This window comes from Myxocyprinus asiaticus, chromosome 26, assembly GCF_019703515.2.
Source record: "Myxocyprinus asiaticus isolate MX2 ecotype Aquarium Trade chromosome 26, UBuf_Myxa_2, whole genome shotgun sequence".
Taxonomy (NCBI): domain Eukaryota; kingdom Metazoa; phylum Chordata; class Actinopteri; order Cypriniformes; family Catostomidae; genus Myxocyprinus; species Myxocyprinus asiaticus.
This window is the reverse complement of record NC_059369.1, coordinates 22,396,095-22,412,643: the sequence shown is the minus strand read 5'-3', so window position 1 is coordinate 22,412,643 and position 16,549 is coordinate 22,396,095. Positions and strand designations below refer to the sequence as shown.

At 39.0% G+C, this 16,549-nt stretch overlaps 1 protein-coding gene across 2 annotated transcripts in view; it reads left to right on the top strand.

Moving 5' to 3' along the window:
* LOC127417227 (C-myc promoter-binding protein-like) overlaps positions 1–16,549 on the top strand; it is a 54,619-nt gene that overhangs the window by 409 nt on the left and 37,661 nt on the right. For both annotated transcript variants that reach the window (XM_051657085.1, XM_051657084.1), the window contains exons 2-10: positions 6,533–6,880; positions 8,186–8,432; positions 8,748–8,817; positions 9,807–9,976; positions 10,982–11,220; positions 11,417–11,483; positions 11,644–11,702; positions 11,960–12,104; positions 13,177–13,352. In XM_051657085.1, coding sequence (XP_051513045.1) covers positions 6,570–6,880; positions 8,186–8,432; positions 8,748–8,817; positions 9,807–9,976; positions 10,982–11,220; positions 11,417–11,483; positions 11,644–11,702; positions 11,960–12,104; positions 13,177–13,352 — 1,484 coding nt within the window. In that variant the 5' untranslated portion in view covers positions 6,533–6,569. The remainder of the gene's footprint in view (positions 1–6,532; positions 6,881–8,185; positions 8,433–8,747; positions 8,818–9,806; positions 9,977–10,981; positions 11,221–11,416; positions 11,484–11,643; positions 11,703–11,959; positions 12,105–13,176; positions 13,353–16,549) is intronic.

Here is a 16,549-nt window from a genome sequence, read left to right as displayed (position 1 = left end):
GATAGTAATCAGTTATATTAGTATTCTAATATTCAGGGATTTTATGTTATTGAGGGTGTTAAATGCATGGCCCTGATGATCTGAGTTACTGTCAGACTGACCCAGCCCTGCCTGTCAGGAATCAATGTCATCTTCATATTTATTTCACAGTATTGTCTCACTAGGCTATATTTCACAATTTTAACCGTAAATTTGTAACGCTCATATTTGTTTATTGAGAGAACTAAACTTGCAATGCTCCATCATCACTGGCTCTTCTGTGGGGTGGCCACCCTGAAATACTGTTGATCTGTAATGGAAGAGAGAATCTCTTCCATGTCAGTAGACTATTTTTGTGATGATGCCTATACACAATTTTATGTTGATATAGTAAAGGGTCATAGGATGCAATGCATCTGTTTCAGTTGTCAAAGCTAATATTTAAAATACATTTTATGAGATTTCAATTACAAATACAGAGATTTAATGTATTTGACTGATGAGATCATGTGATGCTCTAGGTGTTTCTAAATAGGAACCCGGCTGAGCAATCTGACCACAGTGGAAATGTTCAGAGATATTTGAGGAAGAATGAGGAAGATTGCTCAAATCACACATTCTGCATCCTGCTTGTTTTCCTTTGATCCTTGATTTAGAGTTGGATGTGATTTATATCTGAATTTATATATGAGGAATTTGCAATAGTGGATTCATAAACATGGGCTTTAGGACAGTAAGATGTTGAAATGTGCTATTTGCCTGTATATCCCTTGCAAATTCATTAAACTTACATTTTTAATTTGACATGAAAGTTAGGGATGATTCATTAGTTTGTGTCTGTTGGTTCTTTTTAATTGTTGTCTCTAGGTCTAACATAGTTTCCTCTTTTCCTGGTCTGTTACTTTTCATCATTGCGCAGACCAACTTTAGCAATGCATTTTTTCCAGAGGCTTAAGTGTTGTTTGAGAATGCTTTTGAAATGCATCATGTAGGTTTACAGTAAATGACACATTTCAGGGAAACATATATCTGTTGTGACATTTGTGACAACTTGCTATTAAGTTTCTCAGTCATCTTCTCATCAACATGACTGTAGAAGTGTTGCATTGGACAGAAATGGTTTTGAATCTGCAGATGTTTACAAGAATTTCTTAAGTTTGACTTGAGGGAAGTTGTTGTCCATTGAAGTTGGACAAACACATTACGTTTATATGTGTCACCAAACCCAAAACAAAACTGAGATACAGTTGGAATGCTACAAAATAAAACCTGTAAAGTAAAAAAATAAAAATAAAAATGACTGCCAGTCATCCTGTACCTCAGTAAAGCCTCTCCGGGAAATAGCTTGCCTGCCTCCTCCTATCCCAAGTATGCAGATGTCTGCTTGTTTCTCGTCATGGTGCAAAGGAATCAAATGTCCGCCCCTGTGTCTTAAGCAGGACCAGATGCTCGGTCAAATGTGCTGCATTAGTTCCCCCTTCTTGTGTTTTCCTCTGCGCCTCCCTGCTGTCCCAGAACTGTGCAGTATCAGGAGTCTCTTGGTCCATGGAGCCCACACTCTGGTCCACAGCCCATAGCTCCAACACAGCTGGATGAGATCACGCTCATTTTTATGGGCAGTCTGTTAAATTGGCTTATCCTCTGGCTCCTGCACGCTACAGGTTGGTGAAAGAAGGGCAAGGCTCATCAATTCAACAGCCATGCATGCCTCCTACAGCTGCACTAAGATAGAATTATTGAAAGATGGTGCTTTGTTGTGCTGTGGCTGTTGTTATTCTGTTAATTATTTCAGGATTTTCTGAAATGTACAGTAGGTAGATGCTTTTGTTTAATGGCCCTGTCTATTGTGTGCTAATCATGGACAACATAATTTCTTCATATTGTGGTGCTGTTCATTGAATGAGACTGTTTTCCTGTTACAGGGCAGCATTCTGTTGTATTATGCCTTCAGTTAAAGGATTAGTTCTCTCAAAAAAGAAAATTCTGTTGTTATTTACTTACCCTCATTTAGTATTAAAACTGTACGACTTTCTGCAGTGTAATACACAAGGAGAAATTCTGGAGTCACTTTATGCTGCTCTTTTTTTCCACGTAATGAAAGTGAATGTGTACTGAGGCTGCCATTGCCTTAAATTCTGCCTAATATCTCCTTGTGTGTTCCATGGAAGAAAAAAATCATCCAGATTTGGAATAATGTGAGTATGAATAAGTGATAACATCATTTTCATTTTTGGGTGAACTGTCTATTTTAGACTTGGAACTGTCCAGTCATATAAAATGGAAAAAGGAACCACACATTTTTTTTCTATCTCTTAGTCCAGCATTTCTTAGGAATGGTGCGTAGGAAGTCGGTCAGACATCAGAGAAGCAGAGGACTTCCTTATTTCTCACTCAGAAGTCCACCATCCATTTGAATGGCTTAGACTTAGGCTTTCATGGGTTTCCGCTGCATAGGACCCATGCTGATTTTTCAGATGAAAAATATTTTCCAATGCATTTCCGGACATTTTTTACGTTACCATGGTGTTTCTCAATAAGGGAGCAACTTCCTACTTGTTGTCTAAAAAGTACTGAGTTAGTGCAGGAGTGTCTAATTGCATCAGATAACAATGAAATCTGCCTCAGCGCATTCCAAGGCGCTATGTGCCTGACTAACAATAATGCTGTAATTCTCTGCAGTTGCATCCAAATTAGCATAGAATTAAGCTGTAATCTGTTAATTTATGGTTAGTTTTTTTCCCTTCCCAGCAGTTGTCATTTAAAGGGATAGATCATCCAAAAAGGAACATTCTGTCATCATTTACTCCTGTTGATGCAAACATATATGATTTTCTCTTCAGTGGAACACAAAAGGAGATGTTAAGCAGAATGTTAGGGACTAACAGCCTTGGTCACCATTTACTTTCATTGTATGAAATGAAGCTGCAATTACATAGATTTGGAAGAACATGAGGATGAGTAAATAATCACAGAATTTTCATTTTAAACTATCCCTTTAACCTTTATTTTTAATTGTAAGCTTCATATTATCATAACCTCTTCCAAAACAATCAGTTTTCTAATAATCTGTGATTCATGTTTATCAGTTTTACGCAAGTAGTTTTTCTCCCCCTGACATTGTAATGATGAATATTCGCTGTTTTTACTTCATCGTTGCCATGGTGAGGATTACCAATTCTCTGTGCTGATGGTGGAGAGAGTAGCACCAGCCTCTGCGGATGGAGTGGTTGTTGGAGCGAGAGATTATGTCTATATATATAAATATATATAATCATAAAACTCTCACGTAACGTGACACATATGGTTTATTTTCTCCTCAGTGTGTTTAGTGGACTTTCTACAGCATCAGTCTAGAACAGTGTGGGTGTGATTAGATCTTGTGATGTTTCTTTGTTTATGCAAACTGATTAATGGATTTGTCTTAGCTTGATGAAACATGCCTAATGCTGTTATTGAGCATCTCAGTCTTAAAGGGATAGTTGAGCCAAAAATGGAAATTCTGTCATCATTTACTTATGATGTTCCAAACCTGTTGTGGAACGTGAGTGTACATCCTCATCATTCTCATTGCTGGACAAAAGATCGAGTGTTTTAGGGATCCTCGTCCTTCAGCCCAAAGGTTTAAGAAGGATGAGAGCGATTAGGGTTTTAAGGTCTGTATTTATTCTTGGCATCTAACCATGATCATTAAATCTGCCGACTTCATATCACAGTTTTCAGAATGTTTGATAGAAATAGCAACTTCCTGTTTTGTACTATCACAATCACCATCACCGGTTCCTAATATGCAGTACTTCTTCACGTCAATGCTTGGTCATGACAAAAGAACTAGCCGGTAGGTCAGTTTCAGTTCCTTAAGCTCATAAGCCATATCCTGTGACTCTGTTGGCCAGTATGTAAACCACAGACAAGCCATTGGCTATAAGCTGCATGCCACCAAAGACTTTTCAGATGGTGAAAGTGTATGTCTAGTATAATCAGTGTTGGTAAGTTACTCCAAAAAAGTAATTAATTACTAATTACATCTTCTACATTGTATTTAGATTACTGTACTAATTACTCTGTATGAAAAGTAATTAAATTACTCATTACTAATTAATTTTCTAAAACCCATTTGAACTTTGAACAGATGGACAAAATAAGGATAGACATCAAATTATTATTTTAATTCTTTCAAATAAATCCTGTAACATCAAATAATTATTGTTTTTTTTTAATTACTGTTCTTAAACTGTTCCTAAATAAAAAATAAATAAAATAACTCAAAATCGATCACTCTCTATATAATTTCTTCTCCAAGCAAGTACATTTGTTGCAAAAGGCTGTATTTCAGGTAAGCATCGTAGGCAACATTCGTAACAGTATAGTAACAGTAAACAGTTTTAACAAGACACAGTGGCCCCTCAGCAAACCAGAGCAGAAGGGAAAAAATATTGGCTTACCGTTTATCACACGCTGAAACTTTATTTGGACTGCAACTTTACCATTTGGAATCATGTATAAAGGTGCAAAAGTCACATGAAGTCCTCTTTGACACCTGAACTTCTTTAGAACATCGAATCTTAGTGACGCCTGTGCTAAAAACAAGCTAGACACAGTGCAACAAACGAAGCAGAATGCAGGTGTCTCGGTGCATTTATAAATATTGAAGCTCTTTTTAACTTGACACAATGTCTAAAATCCGTCAGTCCTGTGCGATACACGAAAGAAACACCAAGACGCACTGCAGCAGTCAAAGATGTCCATCTAGCACGTGATTACATCAGAAAACATTTGAAACACAGTGCAGACGTGTGCAAAAACACGTTCGGTGTGAACAGCCCCTGCAGTCTTTCAAAAGTGTATATCTATGTTGCCGTGTCAGGTGCTTCGGATCTGTATTTGTCTTCTTATCTGTATTTGTCATAAACTTGTAGTAATGGGGATATTTCCATTTAGTAAACAGCCACTCGTATCATCCGACAGCATATTACCAATGCATTTAAAGGGGTGCCGTTGGATTAGAGGGTCCAATGAAAGGTGGAGATAACTGCTTATTTAGCCTTTTATTGGTGATTTGGACAGTATGACCTGTAAGGATGGAAATCATAAGGATTAAGGATTCTAGTTCAGATTCTGATTCTACATAACGATTCTGATTTCATAACAATTTTATTATCAGCAGTTACAGAAATACTCAAACAAGCCCGTCTGGCACAAACAATCATCCATGCGATTATCTAATCAGCCAGTCGTGTGGCAGCAGTGCAGTGCATAAAATCGTGCATATACAGGTCAGGAGCTTCAGTTAATGTTCACATCAACCATCAGAATGGGGAAAAAATTTGATCTCAGTGATTTGGACCGTGACATGATTGTTTGTGCCAGACGGGCTGGTTTGAGTATTTCTGTAACTGCTGATCTCCTGGGATTTTCACAAACAACAGTCTCTAGAATTTACTCCGAATGGTGCCAAAAACAAAAAACATCCAATGAGCGGCAGTTCTGTGGATGGAAATGCCTTGTTGATGAGAGAGGTTAACAGGGAATGGCCAGACTGGTTCGAACTGACAAAGTCTACTGTAACTCAGATAACAGCTCTGTACAATTGTGGTGAGAAGAATATCGTGGCGCTGTTTTGGCGGCACAAGGGGGACCTAAACATATTAGGCAGGTGGTTTTAATGTTGTGGCTGACATATATGCTATTAACGCAAGCATCAGGAATCCCCTTTGCTGTCTGAGCATTCTTCCTATGGAGTTTCTCTGCATATATGAACTGTAGATGCTTTCTATGACTCATAATTCAAATGCATAATAGAACATATTCTTTTATACCCAGCAGGTATTGATAATTGTTTCCGTATGTCCAGTTGATTTTTTCTCGCAAAGCTTGTTACATGAGGTTGTGTTCTGAGCCTATGGGAGTAGATGTGAAATTGTCATATCCTTTTCTAAGCACATAAGAGTCCAAATGTAACTAGAGTAAAAAAAATATTTTGGTATTTCCTTGGAGTGTTGTATAACTTGCACTGTGCTGCTTGCGGTGATTTGCTTTTTAAAATCTCTCTCCGTTTCCCTCTTAGAGTACGTTTCTATGCAAAAAAAAAAAATGTTTTCTTTCATGCAGATATTTTAATCTGAGCACCTGGCATTATTAAAGGGATAGATCACCTAAAAAAATAAGTCAGTCATCATTTACTCACCCTCATGCTGTTTGACTTTCTTTCTTCCATGTAACACAAAAGGAGATGTAAGGCAGAATGTTAGCCTCAGTCATTGTACACTGTCATTGTATGGAAAAAAAGCAATGAAAGTGAATGGTGACTGAGGTTAACATTCTGCCTAACATCTCACATTGCATTCCACAGAAGAGAAAAAATCATATATATTTGGAGAACTATGATGAACCCTCCTTTTAAAAGCAACAATGTTTAACCTATAGTTGTACATTGCTATCTAAGCAAGTGGCACGCTGTAATATAGACTTTCTGTGCTGGAATTTCCACATTTTAGTCACATCACTCTCTCTCTCCCACTCTGTTGATGTATTTCTCCTCCTCCCCTCTTCCCAGCACATATAAAGTCCTCCCTCTATGGGGATGATAGAAGATGGAGGAAAAAAGCCCTCGTGTAGCAGATTACTTTGTGGTGGCAGGACTCACCGTCTCCTCTAAGCCTCTGGAGGAAGACGTCCACCCTGAGGAAGGCAGTCACAAGAGCTCCGCTCAGCCCAAGGCTCCCATTACAGATGTGGCAGTGGTGATTCGCTCCCTGGGGGAGGAGGTACCTCGTGGGTATACCTGCGTTGAATGCACCCCCTCTGGTCTGCCTGCAGAACTAAATGGAGGTAGTCTCATGGGGCCGCAGATCTTCCTCTGCTACAGGAGAGGCAGAGACAAACCGCCACTCACAGACCTGGGGTAAGGCATCCAAGCTTCAGATGTGTTTACATAATAGTTTCTCTTACATAACATAATGAGATGCCTACCTAGTTGTAGACAACATTTTAAAGGTGCACTCAGTAAATGTTTTATGCTTGTCATTTTAGAGCTACACTGACACATAGGGGCATGGATGCAGCATCATTTAAATGCAAACTTTTTCATTTACCAGTGCCATTGTAGAAATTCACTATTCACAGTCAGCCATGTTTAATTTAATCCATGAGTGAAAGTGTCCAATAACAGGGCGGATATTGAGATTAAGATATCAGTATTTGGCTGGTCATGTGATCATAACATGGCCGCCCCATGAGGGGATCCTCTCCATGTAGATTTAAACAGCTTTAATAAGGTTACTGAGTCTTTTTCTCATGTGTGTGTGCTCATGATTTTATACATATGTTTCAAAATTACAATTAATTTCTTAAGGAGTAAAACTTTTTTAATGAGTAAGAAATTACTGAGTGCACCTTTAAGACATCATAGGCACGTTTCAGATGCAAAGGCTGCTCTAAACAATAGTTACTAGTAGCCCTGCTGAGAATTAAACAATATATATATATATATATTTTTTTTTTAAAGCTAAAAGAAGCATACGCTGGTTGACTAGTTTTAGCTGGTTTAAGCTAATCTTAGATGGTTTAAGCTGGTGTTCAACTGTTTTAGCTGGAAAACCATCTAGTCTTCCAGCCTGAACATGTGAAAAGTGAAAATCAGCCAATTGACTTGCTGAACAAGACTAGGAGAACAACTAGCCTAACAGCTTATGCTGGCTTTGGCTGTTTTTATGTAGCATAATTATACTGCCTTCTTAGATGTCTCATTTTGTTGAAATTCTATCCTTTGCTGACAGGGAAATCCCAGAATGTATTGCGACAAACTCAGTGACAAAAATCCTCCAAGATGGATGACGAAATGTTGATTACATACTTAATGTTAAACAATAATGCAAAATATTGAGAAAAATAGCACAGACTTATTTACCGTAAATTGAATGTGTTTTTGTGCATATTAGAGTATCATGTCGTTAGTTTAGCAACATGCTAACAAGCAAGTTGCGATTGTTGTGTGCTTTGAGTAGTACTTGTGTGATGCATGTAAGTGACAACATTCATCAGTCATTAATGAGGTTCCTTTGGGGTTAGGTGGATGCTGCCTTAGAAGGTAACTTTCTATGTAGGCAGTCCACAGCGAGGCAGTTCTCTTGGTTGTGGAACCTGTTGTATTATCACTTTTTTCCAGAGACGTTCAGTATCCTCATGCATTTTTCTTAATGTTTTTCAGGATACTCTATGAGTGGAAGGAGAAATTGAAGCCAGACTGTCACATTATACAGACCACACCCTCTGGCCGCCCTGCTAACATAAGTAGCTCCTCCTCCCAGAGGATCTACATTACATATCGGCGCACCCCTGAGAATCACTCTCATGCCACACTGGCTGTCACAGACATCTGTGTCATTATCCCTGGCAAGGGGGAGACACCACCACATGCCTTCTGCAAGGTGGAAAAGAACCTCAACAGTAGTATGGTGAGCACAGAAGTTTCCCTACTTACACAGAATACATGAAATTATGAGACATAATGAGATAAGTTTTTTTTTTTTTGTTTTACTTATCAGTATATAAATATGACATTAAAGTCAACTTGAAATAAAAAAATTAACCTAATTACTTCCGTAGTGCACTTTTTTGGTCTTATTGTGAACAATGCATTGGTGCATGTTATTAAAAAAAAAAATAATAATAATTGTCTTCATAATCGTTAATCAAAATGTAATAACTTCCTTGCGAGCTGTTTGATGTTGTTAAACAAATAGCTATTTCTGTTCTTCTTGCTTTTACAGTGGGGGTCCTCTGTGTACTTGTGCTACAAAAAATCTTTGGCCAAAACCAACACGCTTGCGTTTAAAGCAGGTACTGTATCTAAGTCTTGAGTTGTATTTTGCGATTTTTGTTGTGCAGTTTACAAGGAACAGCTGGATTGTACAGGAAGTGTTAGTAAAATGCCCATTAGGGCAGGAGTCATTGTTGCAACAGTATAGTGCTATGGATGAGTGATATCTGATACTCCCATGATGCAAGAAACATATGATGTCATAGTTAAGCTGATAATTGTCTGTCTAGATGCTCTTATTTTCAGTGTTGGTGTATGCATAAAAGTAACAGTGCTACTAAAATAACTCCATTTTTCAGTAGTATGACAGTAATTTATTGATCTATTTTCATAATACTGTAGCTTTTCCAGCAACAAGCTACTTTTTCCAACAAGCAGCGGTATAGTTCAACAAAATGCCATCTCACTATTTTTATGTCACTATGTATTGCACGTGCAGCTTTACAGTACTCAAATGCAACAATACTCAAACAATGCATTAATTTGAGTTTTAGTGAATTGTTTCCTGATTCATTTCATTCAAATGAACCAGTTAATAAAACAATTCACAGATTCAAGTCCCTGCACAGCATTTGTCCTCTATTTTTATTGTGAAATATTTAGTTAAACGCTGCCATTCATCACTATGTTTTCCATTTAATTATATTCTAAATGTTTGGTTGTATTTAGTGTAATGCTGTCACCCTAATCAAGATTCATTAATGCATTCAAAAACCCTCAATGCATTAAAATATATTGTGCAATACTTCAATTATTGTGTAGGTTGTAGCTTGGCAAGCTACAGTTTTATAGTATCTTCTTCACTAACACTGCTCATTTTATATTCACAGTATACAGCAGCACCACACAGCTCTAGGCCTTAACTGTTGCCTGTGATTATTTTATCATTTGGAAAACTGGTTCAAGTAATTAATTACAGGGCAAGCATTACAGTGATCAATGATCAGTAGTAATTGTTGCCTTTAACTGAGCTCTACAGCCTAATTGATGGTTTGTTTGGTGTGTGCAGGTCTGTTGTCCAGATATCCAGAAGAAGACTATGATTCTTTTCCTTTGCCTGAATCTGTGCCCCTGTTTTGTCTACCGATGGGAGCATCCATCGAGTGCTGGCCCTCTCATACCAAATATTCTCTCCCTGTCTTTTCTACATTCGTTCTCACTGGCGCCTCTGGAGAGAAGGTACACACACAAAAATGCTTGCTTGAGCACACACACATGCGCACATTCTGCATTTTTATTTCTTACTGCAGCACCATCTCTGTTAGCATTCTTTATTAAAATCAGGCACAGCGGAGGGTGAATCATCTTTGCTGGTTAGGAGATGTGCATTGAATTTAAAGCAGCAAGGAACTGGTACTTGTGGTCATTAAGTGCTCCAGTGAATAATGTGCATAAAAAATTAAAAAAAGATGATAATGTGTAATTGGCTTGTTTAATAATGCAAAGCTAAAGCTCTGTTGGGGTCAGCTCAGGTATGTCAAAAGCATAAGTGCACTCAGCTCACTCTCCTCTCAGCTGAACAAGTCTCAAGGCTATTTGTGTTGCAGTATTCCATAATTTATTCAATTAGGGAAGCGACTTCAAAGAAATCATGCTAAACTGAGGTTTGTTTGAACAAAAAATAAATCTGGAATATCTCTTTCTATCTCACCAAAGAGATCTGAGAAAATAACCTATATGTTTTGGAACCGATATTGTTGGTGATACTTTTTAAATGTAGTAAAATACTTTTGCTCTTTAGAAATGTCATTACATCATGTGGTATTAACAAGTGTGCCTGTAGAATTCCATTTCGGGGTTAGACACAGACACCTGACCATGCCCCACCCCCCAAATACGACACTCAGCTACTTGTAAATTATTTTATTTAGCACGAACAGAGAATAAAGCCACTTGAGTTGTTCTGCAGCATCTCAAAAATAGAAACAAATCATCTGTTGATTATTGTCACACACACAGCTCTCTGCTCTCTCTCTCTCTCTCTCTCTCTCTCTCTCTCTCTCAATTCTGTTGCGGAGCACATACAAATTGGGAATCAATTGAGCACCAAGAATTATATAATAATAAGAAGAATACCAATAGGCGAGCTCACATAGTACTCTCTAGGCAGTTCACTCCTTTTTGCTCTCAAAAATGTAAACCTACTGCATTTCCTATAGTGTGTTCATGAGTATGTCTTCTTAGGTTTATGGAGCTGCCATCCAGTTTTACGAGCCTTACCCAGAGGAACATTTGACTGACAAGCAGAGATATCAGCTGGGCCTGCAGGATAACAGTCTCAGGCCTGATGGATCCATGACTGTCCACACCAACAAAAGCATCTGCCTTTTGTCTCACTGGCCCTTTTTTGATGCTTTCAGTAACTTCCTCACCTTCCTGTACAGATACTCCATCTCTAGTCCACACACTCTGCCCATAGAGAAGTGAGTGCTGAGGGGAAAAATGCATGATTAATAATAAATGCAACATTGCATAAGATATATTAAGACTTGTTTTCAGTGAGTGAATGTTTATTTTTCTGGTAAATGGGTATCCGATTCTGCCTATGAGTTCACTTTTTTTTGGTCTCTGTGTCTTTTTGTGCATTCATTTGTTTCATTTATCTTGGTTTACCCTCAGGCATATTTCTCATTTTATGCACAAGGTTCCTTTTCCTTCCTCTCAAAGGCCACGAATCCTGGTGCAGGTGAGATTTATGCACATCATGCTTTTTGTTTACTAATGTCTTGCCTGAAATGTTAAATGCCAATGGCATCATTTGTTCAAATATCTGCCAGCCCTGGTGTCAACTCTCTGTCACTGTGTGTTTGTGTTTGTGTTTGTACTTGTGTGCTTGTGTTTCTCAGCTGTCTCCACATGATAGTCTGATGCTGTGCCAGCCCATTTCCTCTCCCCTCCCTTTGAGGTGAGTCAGAGACACAGACCACAAATTAACAGACCATATCAGGTGAATGCTGTATAATTGTGAAAAATGGAAATTATATCTCAGTAGGACCAGGTCCATTGTTACAAATTTATAACATTCAGTGGGGTCCAAAGGTTTGAGACCACATTGAAAATTTGTTATCTTTTTTTTTTTTTTTTTTTCTTTTTTTAATTTAATTCTGGAAATATTTTTGGGTGCATGTGGGTTATTTACATGCCTGTTTACCTTGCCCACAGTGGTGGAAGGCTTTCTACACTGCTTTTGAACCTCGGCCCTAAGAATGCAGTGACTCTGCTGGTGTTGGCCGTGACTGAACACAAGATCTTGGTGCATTCCCTCCGTCCGGCTGTTCTTACCAGCGTTACAGAGGCCCTGGTGTCGGTGAGTGGTAGAAGATGATATTTAATGGTTGAAGAGAGGGATTGTTGATTCATTTTCACCTATGGCATTCCCAGTACTAATGGGAATCTCATCTATTTCTTTTACGTCTTCTTGGTGAATGTGTAGGACACCAAAAATAAAGCTTCAATTCCTTTTGCTCTGGCTCAATATTGGTGAATGTCCAGGACGCAACAATAAGATCCTTTCTTTTCTGTAATTCAGATTTTTACATGATCTGTCAATATTTTCTCTGGCTGTGCCAAAAATATTACAAATTACAGTTTCATGTAGTTGTATAACGGTATATTAAATATGTTTATATGTATCATTAAACTAAGTTTAGCTTTATTTAAAGCTGAAGTATGTAATTTCTGCATGACTAGTGCCACCAAACGGAATTGCAAAAATAAACTTTGTTTTCAGAACAGCTTTCTGCCGTTGGTCAAACAAAGAGATAGTCCTGCCCCCAACTCACATGATTGGTTGAGTCAGTATTATTGTGTTTGTAATATTGGGTCGCTCAAAACAAACAGAGGAAATTTCATAGCACCACAGGGACACAGTGTTTACAGTTTTTGAGAAAATTAACCTACAAATGGCTTACTTATAGTTGTCTCTGCATATTAAGGTGGGGTAGGAAAAAGTATTTAACACTGAAAAAGTTATAAACTTCAGCTTTAAAGAAACTATAATTTAACTCTAAGTTAACCAACTGTTTCTCGAAAACAAAACAGCATACTATGTAAAACATTAACTCTTAAAATACTTCAAAGAATATTTTAAGTAATTCTTGTAATTTTAACAAAACATCATCCATGTTAGCCAGCTTGAAAATGTTACCTTGGTGGGATATTTAACTCTTCAATTTGTAAAAGTAATATTCAATACATCACATAAATGTATACATTTGACTAACGGTTGTTTATACATACTGTTTGTACATGATCAACCAATGTACTTTCATCAACTGGCCCAAACCTCTCTCTTAATGGCCCCTGGGCTATTGGGCCATCATTTTTGTTGAGCCCTGATACTGTATGTTAACATTGTTTTACCTCTCTTGTACCCACAGATGATTTTTCCCTTCCACTGGCCATGCCCGTACATTCCTCTCTGCCCGCTGGCCCTGGCGGATGTGCTAAGCGCCCCATGCCCTTTCATTGTAGGGGTGGACTCGCGTTACTTTGACCTCTATGAGCCACCGACAGACATAAGCTGTGTTGACCTGGACACCAACACTATAACCCAGTGAGTGACCTTTTGACTTCTACATACTTGTGAGTTACCCTGAGACCCTCTCTTTACCTTTTACCTCTTTCACATAAATTCACAAAATAACGGCAATTTCAACATAAAGTTAACGTTCGGCGTGTTCTGTACTGGACAGTTTTTTATTAAGTGTTTTCCAGCAGAAATGAGTAATGTGAAGTATTATTCAAGTGAAATTCTGAGTAACAATGATCTTTATCATGATGCAGATGGTTAAAAGATCAGGGCAGAGATATATGACCACTGAGGAATGTCGTAGTAAAGAAAGGACTCCCGGTACCTACATGTGTTGAACACATGATCCTGTTTTGTTGGTCTGTTAGTATGTACCTAAAAGTTTGCAGAGGTTGTCAACAAAGCAATAAACCACAAGAAGCCATGCATTCCAGTGATTTTTACAGAAAATTACTGTAACACACAGACTCAAGTGGCTTGTTGTTTTTGTAAAATGATATCAATATATTGTGTTCTATAAATTCTTATGTTCTATAAACAGTTACATTTTGTTATTAATAATTATCAGAATAAACAATTCTTCTTGCAAGTAGAATAGTTAATTATTATGGCGTCAGAATTATATCACCAGATCTTGAATTTGAAAAAGCCTCTGAATTCATGATCTTGAGTGTAATTTGATGTTATTGAAAAATTTTGCTTTAATTTAAAATATTTGAAAATATTTTGTGTGAATTCAACTAAAAAAAAATTCAGGTTGTAAAATTCAAGTTTTTATTATTCAAGTGGTGGGTTTCAGGTCGTGAATTTCAGGTCTCAGTATTCAGGTTGTTGAATACGGGTTGAGAAATTCAGGTGGCAAAATTCGATTCAAGTCGATGTAATCCATCTCTCTCTTGGACAATCGCAAAGCAATGGAAACAGCTCAAAAGTAATTTTAAACAACTGTGACAACAACATTGTGAAAACACAAAAAGGTATACTGTAGGAATACTTATAATGTTTCCTTAATTCATTTTGAAGAAAATATCAACTTAATCAGTAACCTAACAGCAAGTTTCATCAAGAATCTTATTGCATAATCATATGGGCATAGGACATTTACCAGTGGAAACAAATAATCAAAACTAATTTTAACTCATAGCTCATTTTTAGTCTGCAAAAAAAAAAAAAAAAAAAAAAATTTTTAGTAGATGTGTAGTATTAAATTATAAATATAAAAACAAAAATATATATTTCTGTATGTCTGTTAAACGGTTGGAAGATCAAAAATGGTATTGAACGTGTGTGTGTATGTGTGTATATATATATATATATATATATATATATATATATATATATATATATATATATATATATATATATATATATATATATATACCGATCAGCCACAACATTAAAACCACCTGCCTAATATTTTGTAGGTCCCCCTTGTGCCGCCAACCCGATATTCTTCTCACCACAATTGAACAGAGCGGTTATCTGGCCATTCTCTGTTGACCTCTCTCATCAACAAGGCATTTCCATCCACAGAACTGCCGCTCACTGGGTGTTTTTTGTTTTTGGCACCATTTGGAGTAAATTCTAGAGACTGTTGTGTGTGAAAATCCCAGGAGATCAGCAGTTACAGAAATACTCAAACCAGCCTGTCTGGTACCAACAATCATGCCACGCTCCAAATCACTGAGATCACATTTTTTTCTCCATTCTGATGGTTGATGTGAACATTAACTAAAGCTCCTGACCCATTTCTGCATGATTTTATGCACTGCACTGCTGCCACACGATTGGCTGATTAGATAATCGCATGGATGATTGTTGGTGCCAGACTGGCTGGTTTGAGTATTGAATGTTCATCGACATGATTTGCTCTTCCTTGCATTACCGTATGTCATCCTCAAATTTTGCCAACTGAATTTCTCAACCCATATTCAACAACCTGAATATTGAGACCTGATTTCCACCACTTGGAAAAGACCCCGCGGAGACCACATCCTGCCCGTAGGGGAGGTATCATTTGGCAAGCACGTCATGTAGGCTCAGAGCTGCACATGGAAGAGGCGCGGTGGTAGGTCCTGCCTGAAAGGGGAGGAGCTCTACAAACACAGCAACCGGGACAGAGAGGGCTCTGTCGAAGGGAGACGCAGGTCTGCCGACAGGGAGACCGTACTGCGGAAAATACATCACAGGGGGTTACCGGAGTAACTGGCACCTGTGGAGCACCTACCTCAGTAAGGGCATATTAGCCACATACTGGTTCTGGCTGTGAATTCCTCCGCTGAATTCGTGAGCCACAGGGCTAGGGAGGAAGGACATCCAGGGTTCACGGGTTCATGAACTCGCATGGGGAAAAGAAGCGCACATCTTCGCCTCTTTGGAGGGGGAAAGGTGCTATACGCAAGCGATACACCTGGCCAGCTGTCCGTATTCCCGAACTTATCTGTTCGTACCTGACAGAACACGGGACGAAACTGGCTCAACACGGAGATTGTAAAATCTCGCGATGGTATTGGGTGTCGCCCAGCCCTCTGCCCTGCAGATGTTTGCTAGAGAGGTGCCATGGGCCAGTGCCCACGAGGATGCCAGACTCCTTGTGGAGTGTTTTCGTATTCCCGAAGGGGCGGGCACGGCCTGGGCCTGGTATGCCATAGCGATGGCATCCACAATCCAGTGGGCAAGCCTCTGTTTGGAGACAGCGTTCCGTTTCCGCTTTTCGTGAAGACGCGAGGGGACAGGGACAGGCCGAAGGGGAGGACTTTGTACTGATATGCCCAGCCATCAAAAGCAAACCTTAGGAAGAATCTGCGTCGAGGAGCCTCGCTTTGTCTCGAACTCGTGGCTGCGCTGAGGGGACCCTCGAAGCACTTACCTTGCTCCATGTACCTGGTGTCGGGGAGGTCGGCGACGGGGGAGGAGGGACTTTTTGACCGTCCTCGTAGTCCGTCACAACCACCTGGCCGTGGGTTTGAGTGTGGTGCGACCGGATGCACGAAGGCGGGGGGCCCGTGTTCACGGCGTCTAAGTCGCAGGTGCTCAGTGCCTGGTTGCTGTGATAACGGCGGTCATAAACACTGGCTATGTGACCCAGGGAGTGAGGAAACTGCTCTTTTGAGAATGTGGGTACCGCAGCCCGTTCGGGGTGCGGCGAACATAAAAGAAAAGGAAACCAAGGATTTACCTCCCGGCCCTCCACCGGGGATAGAGTGGTCTGGATACCGGCG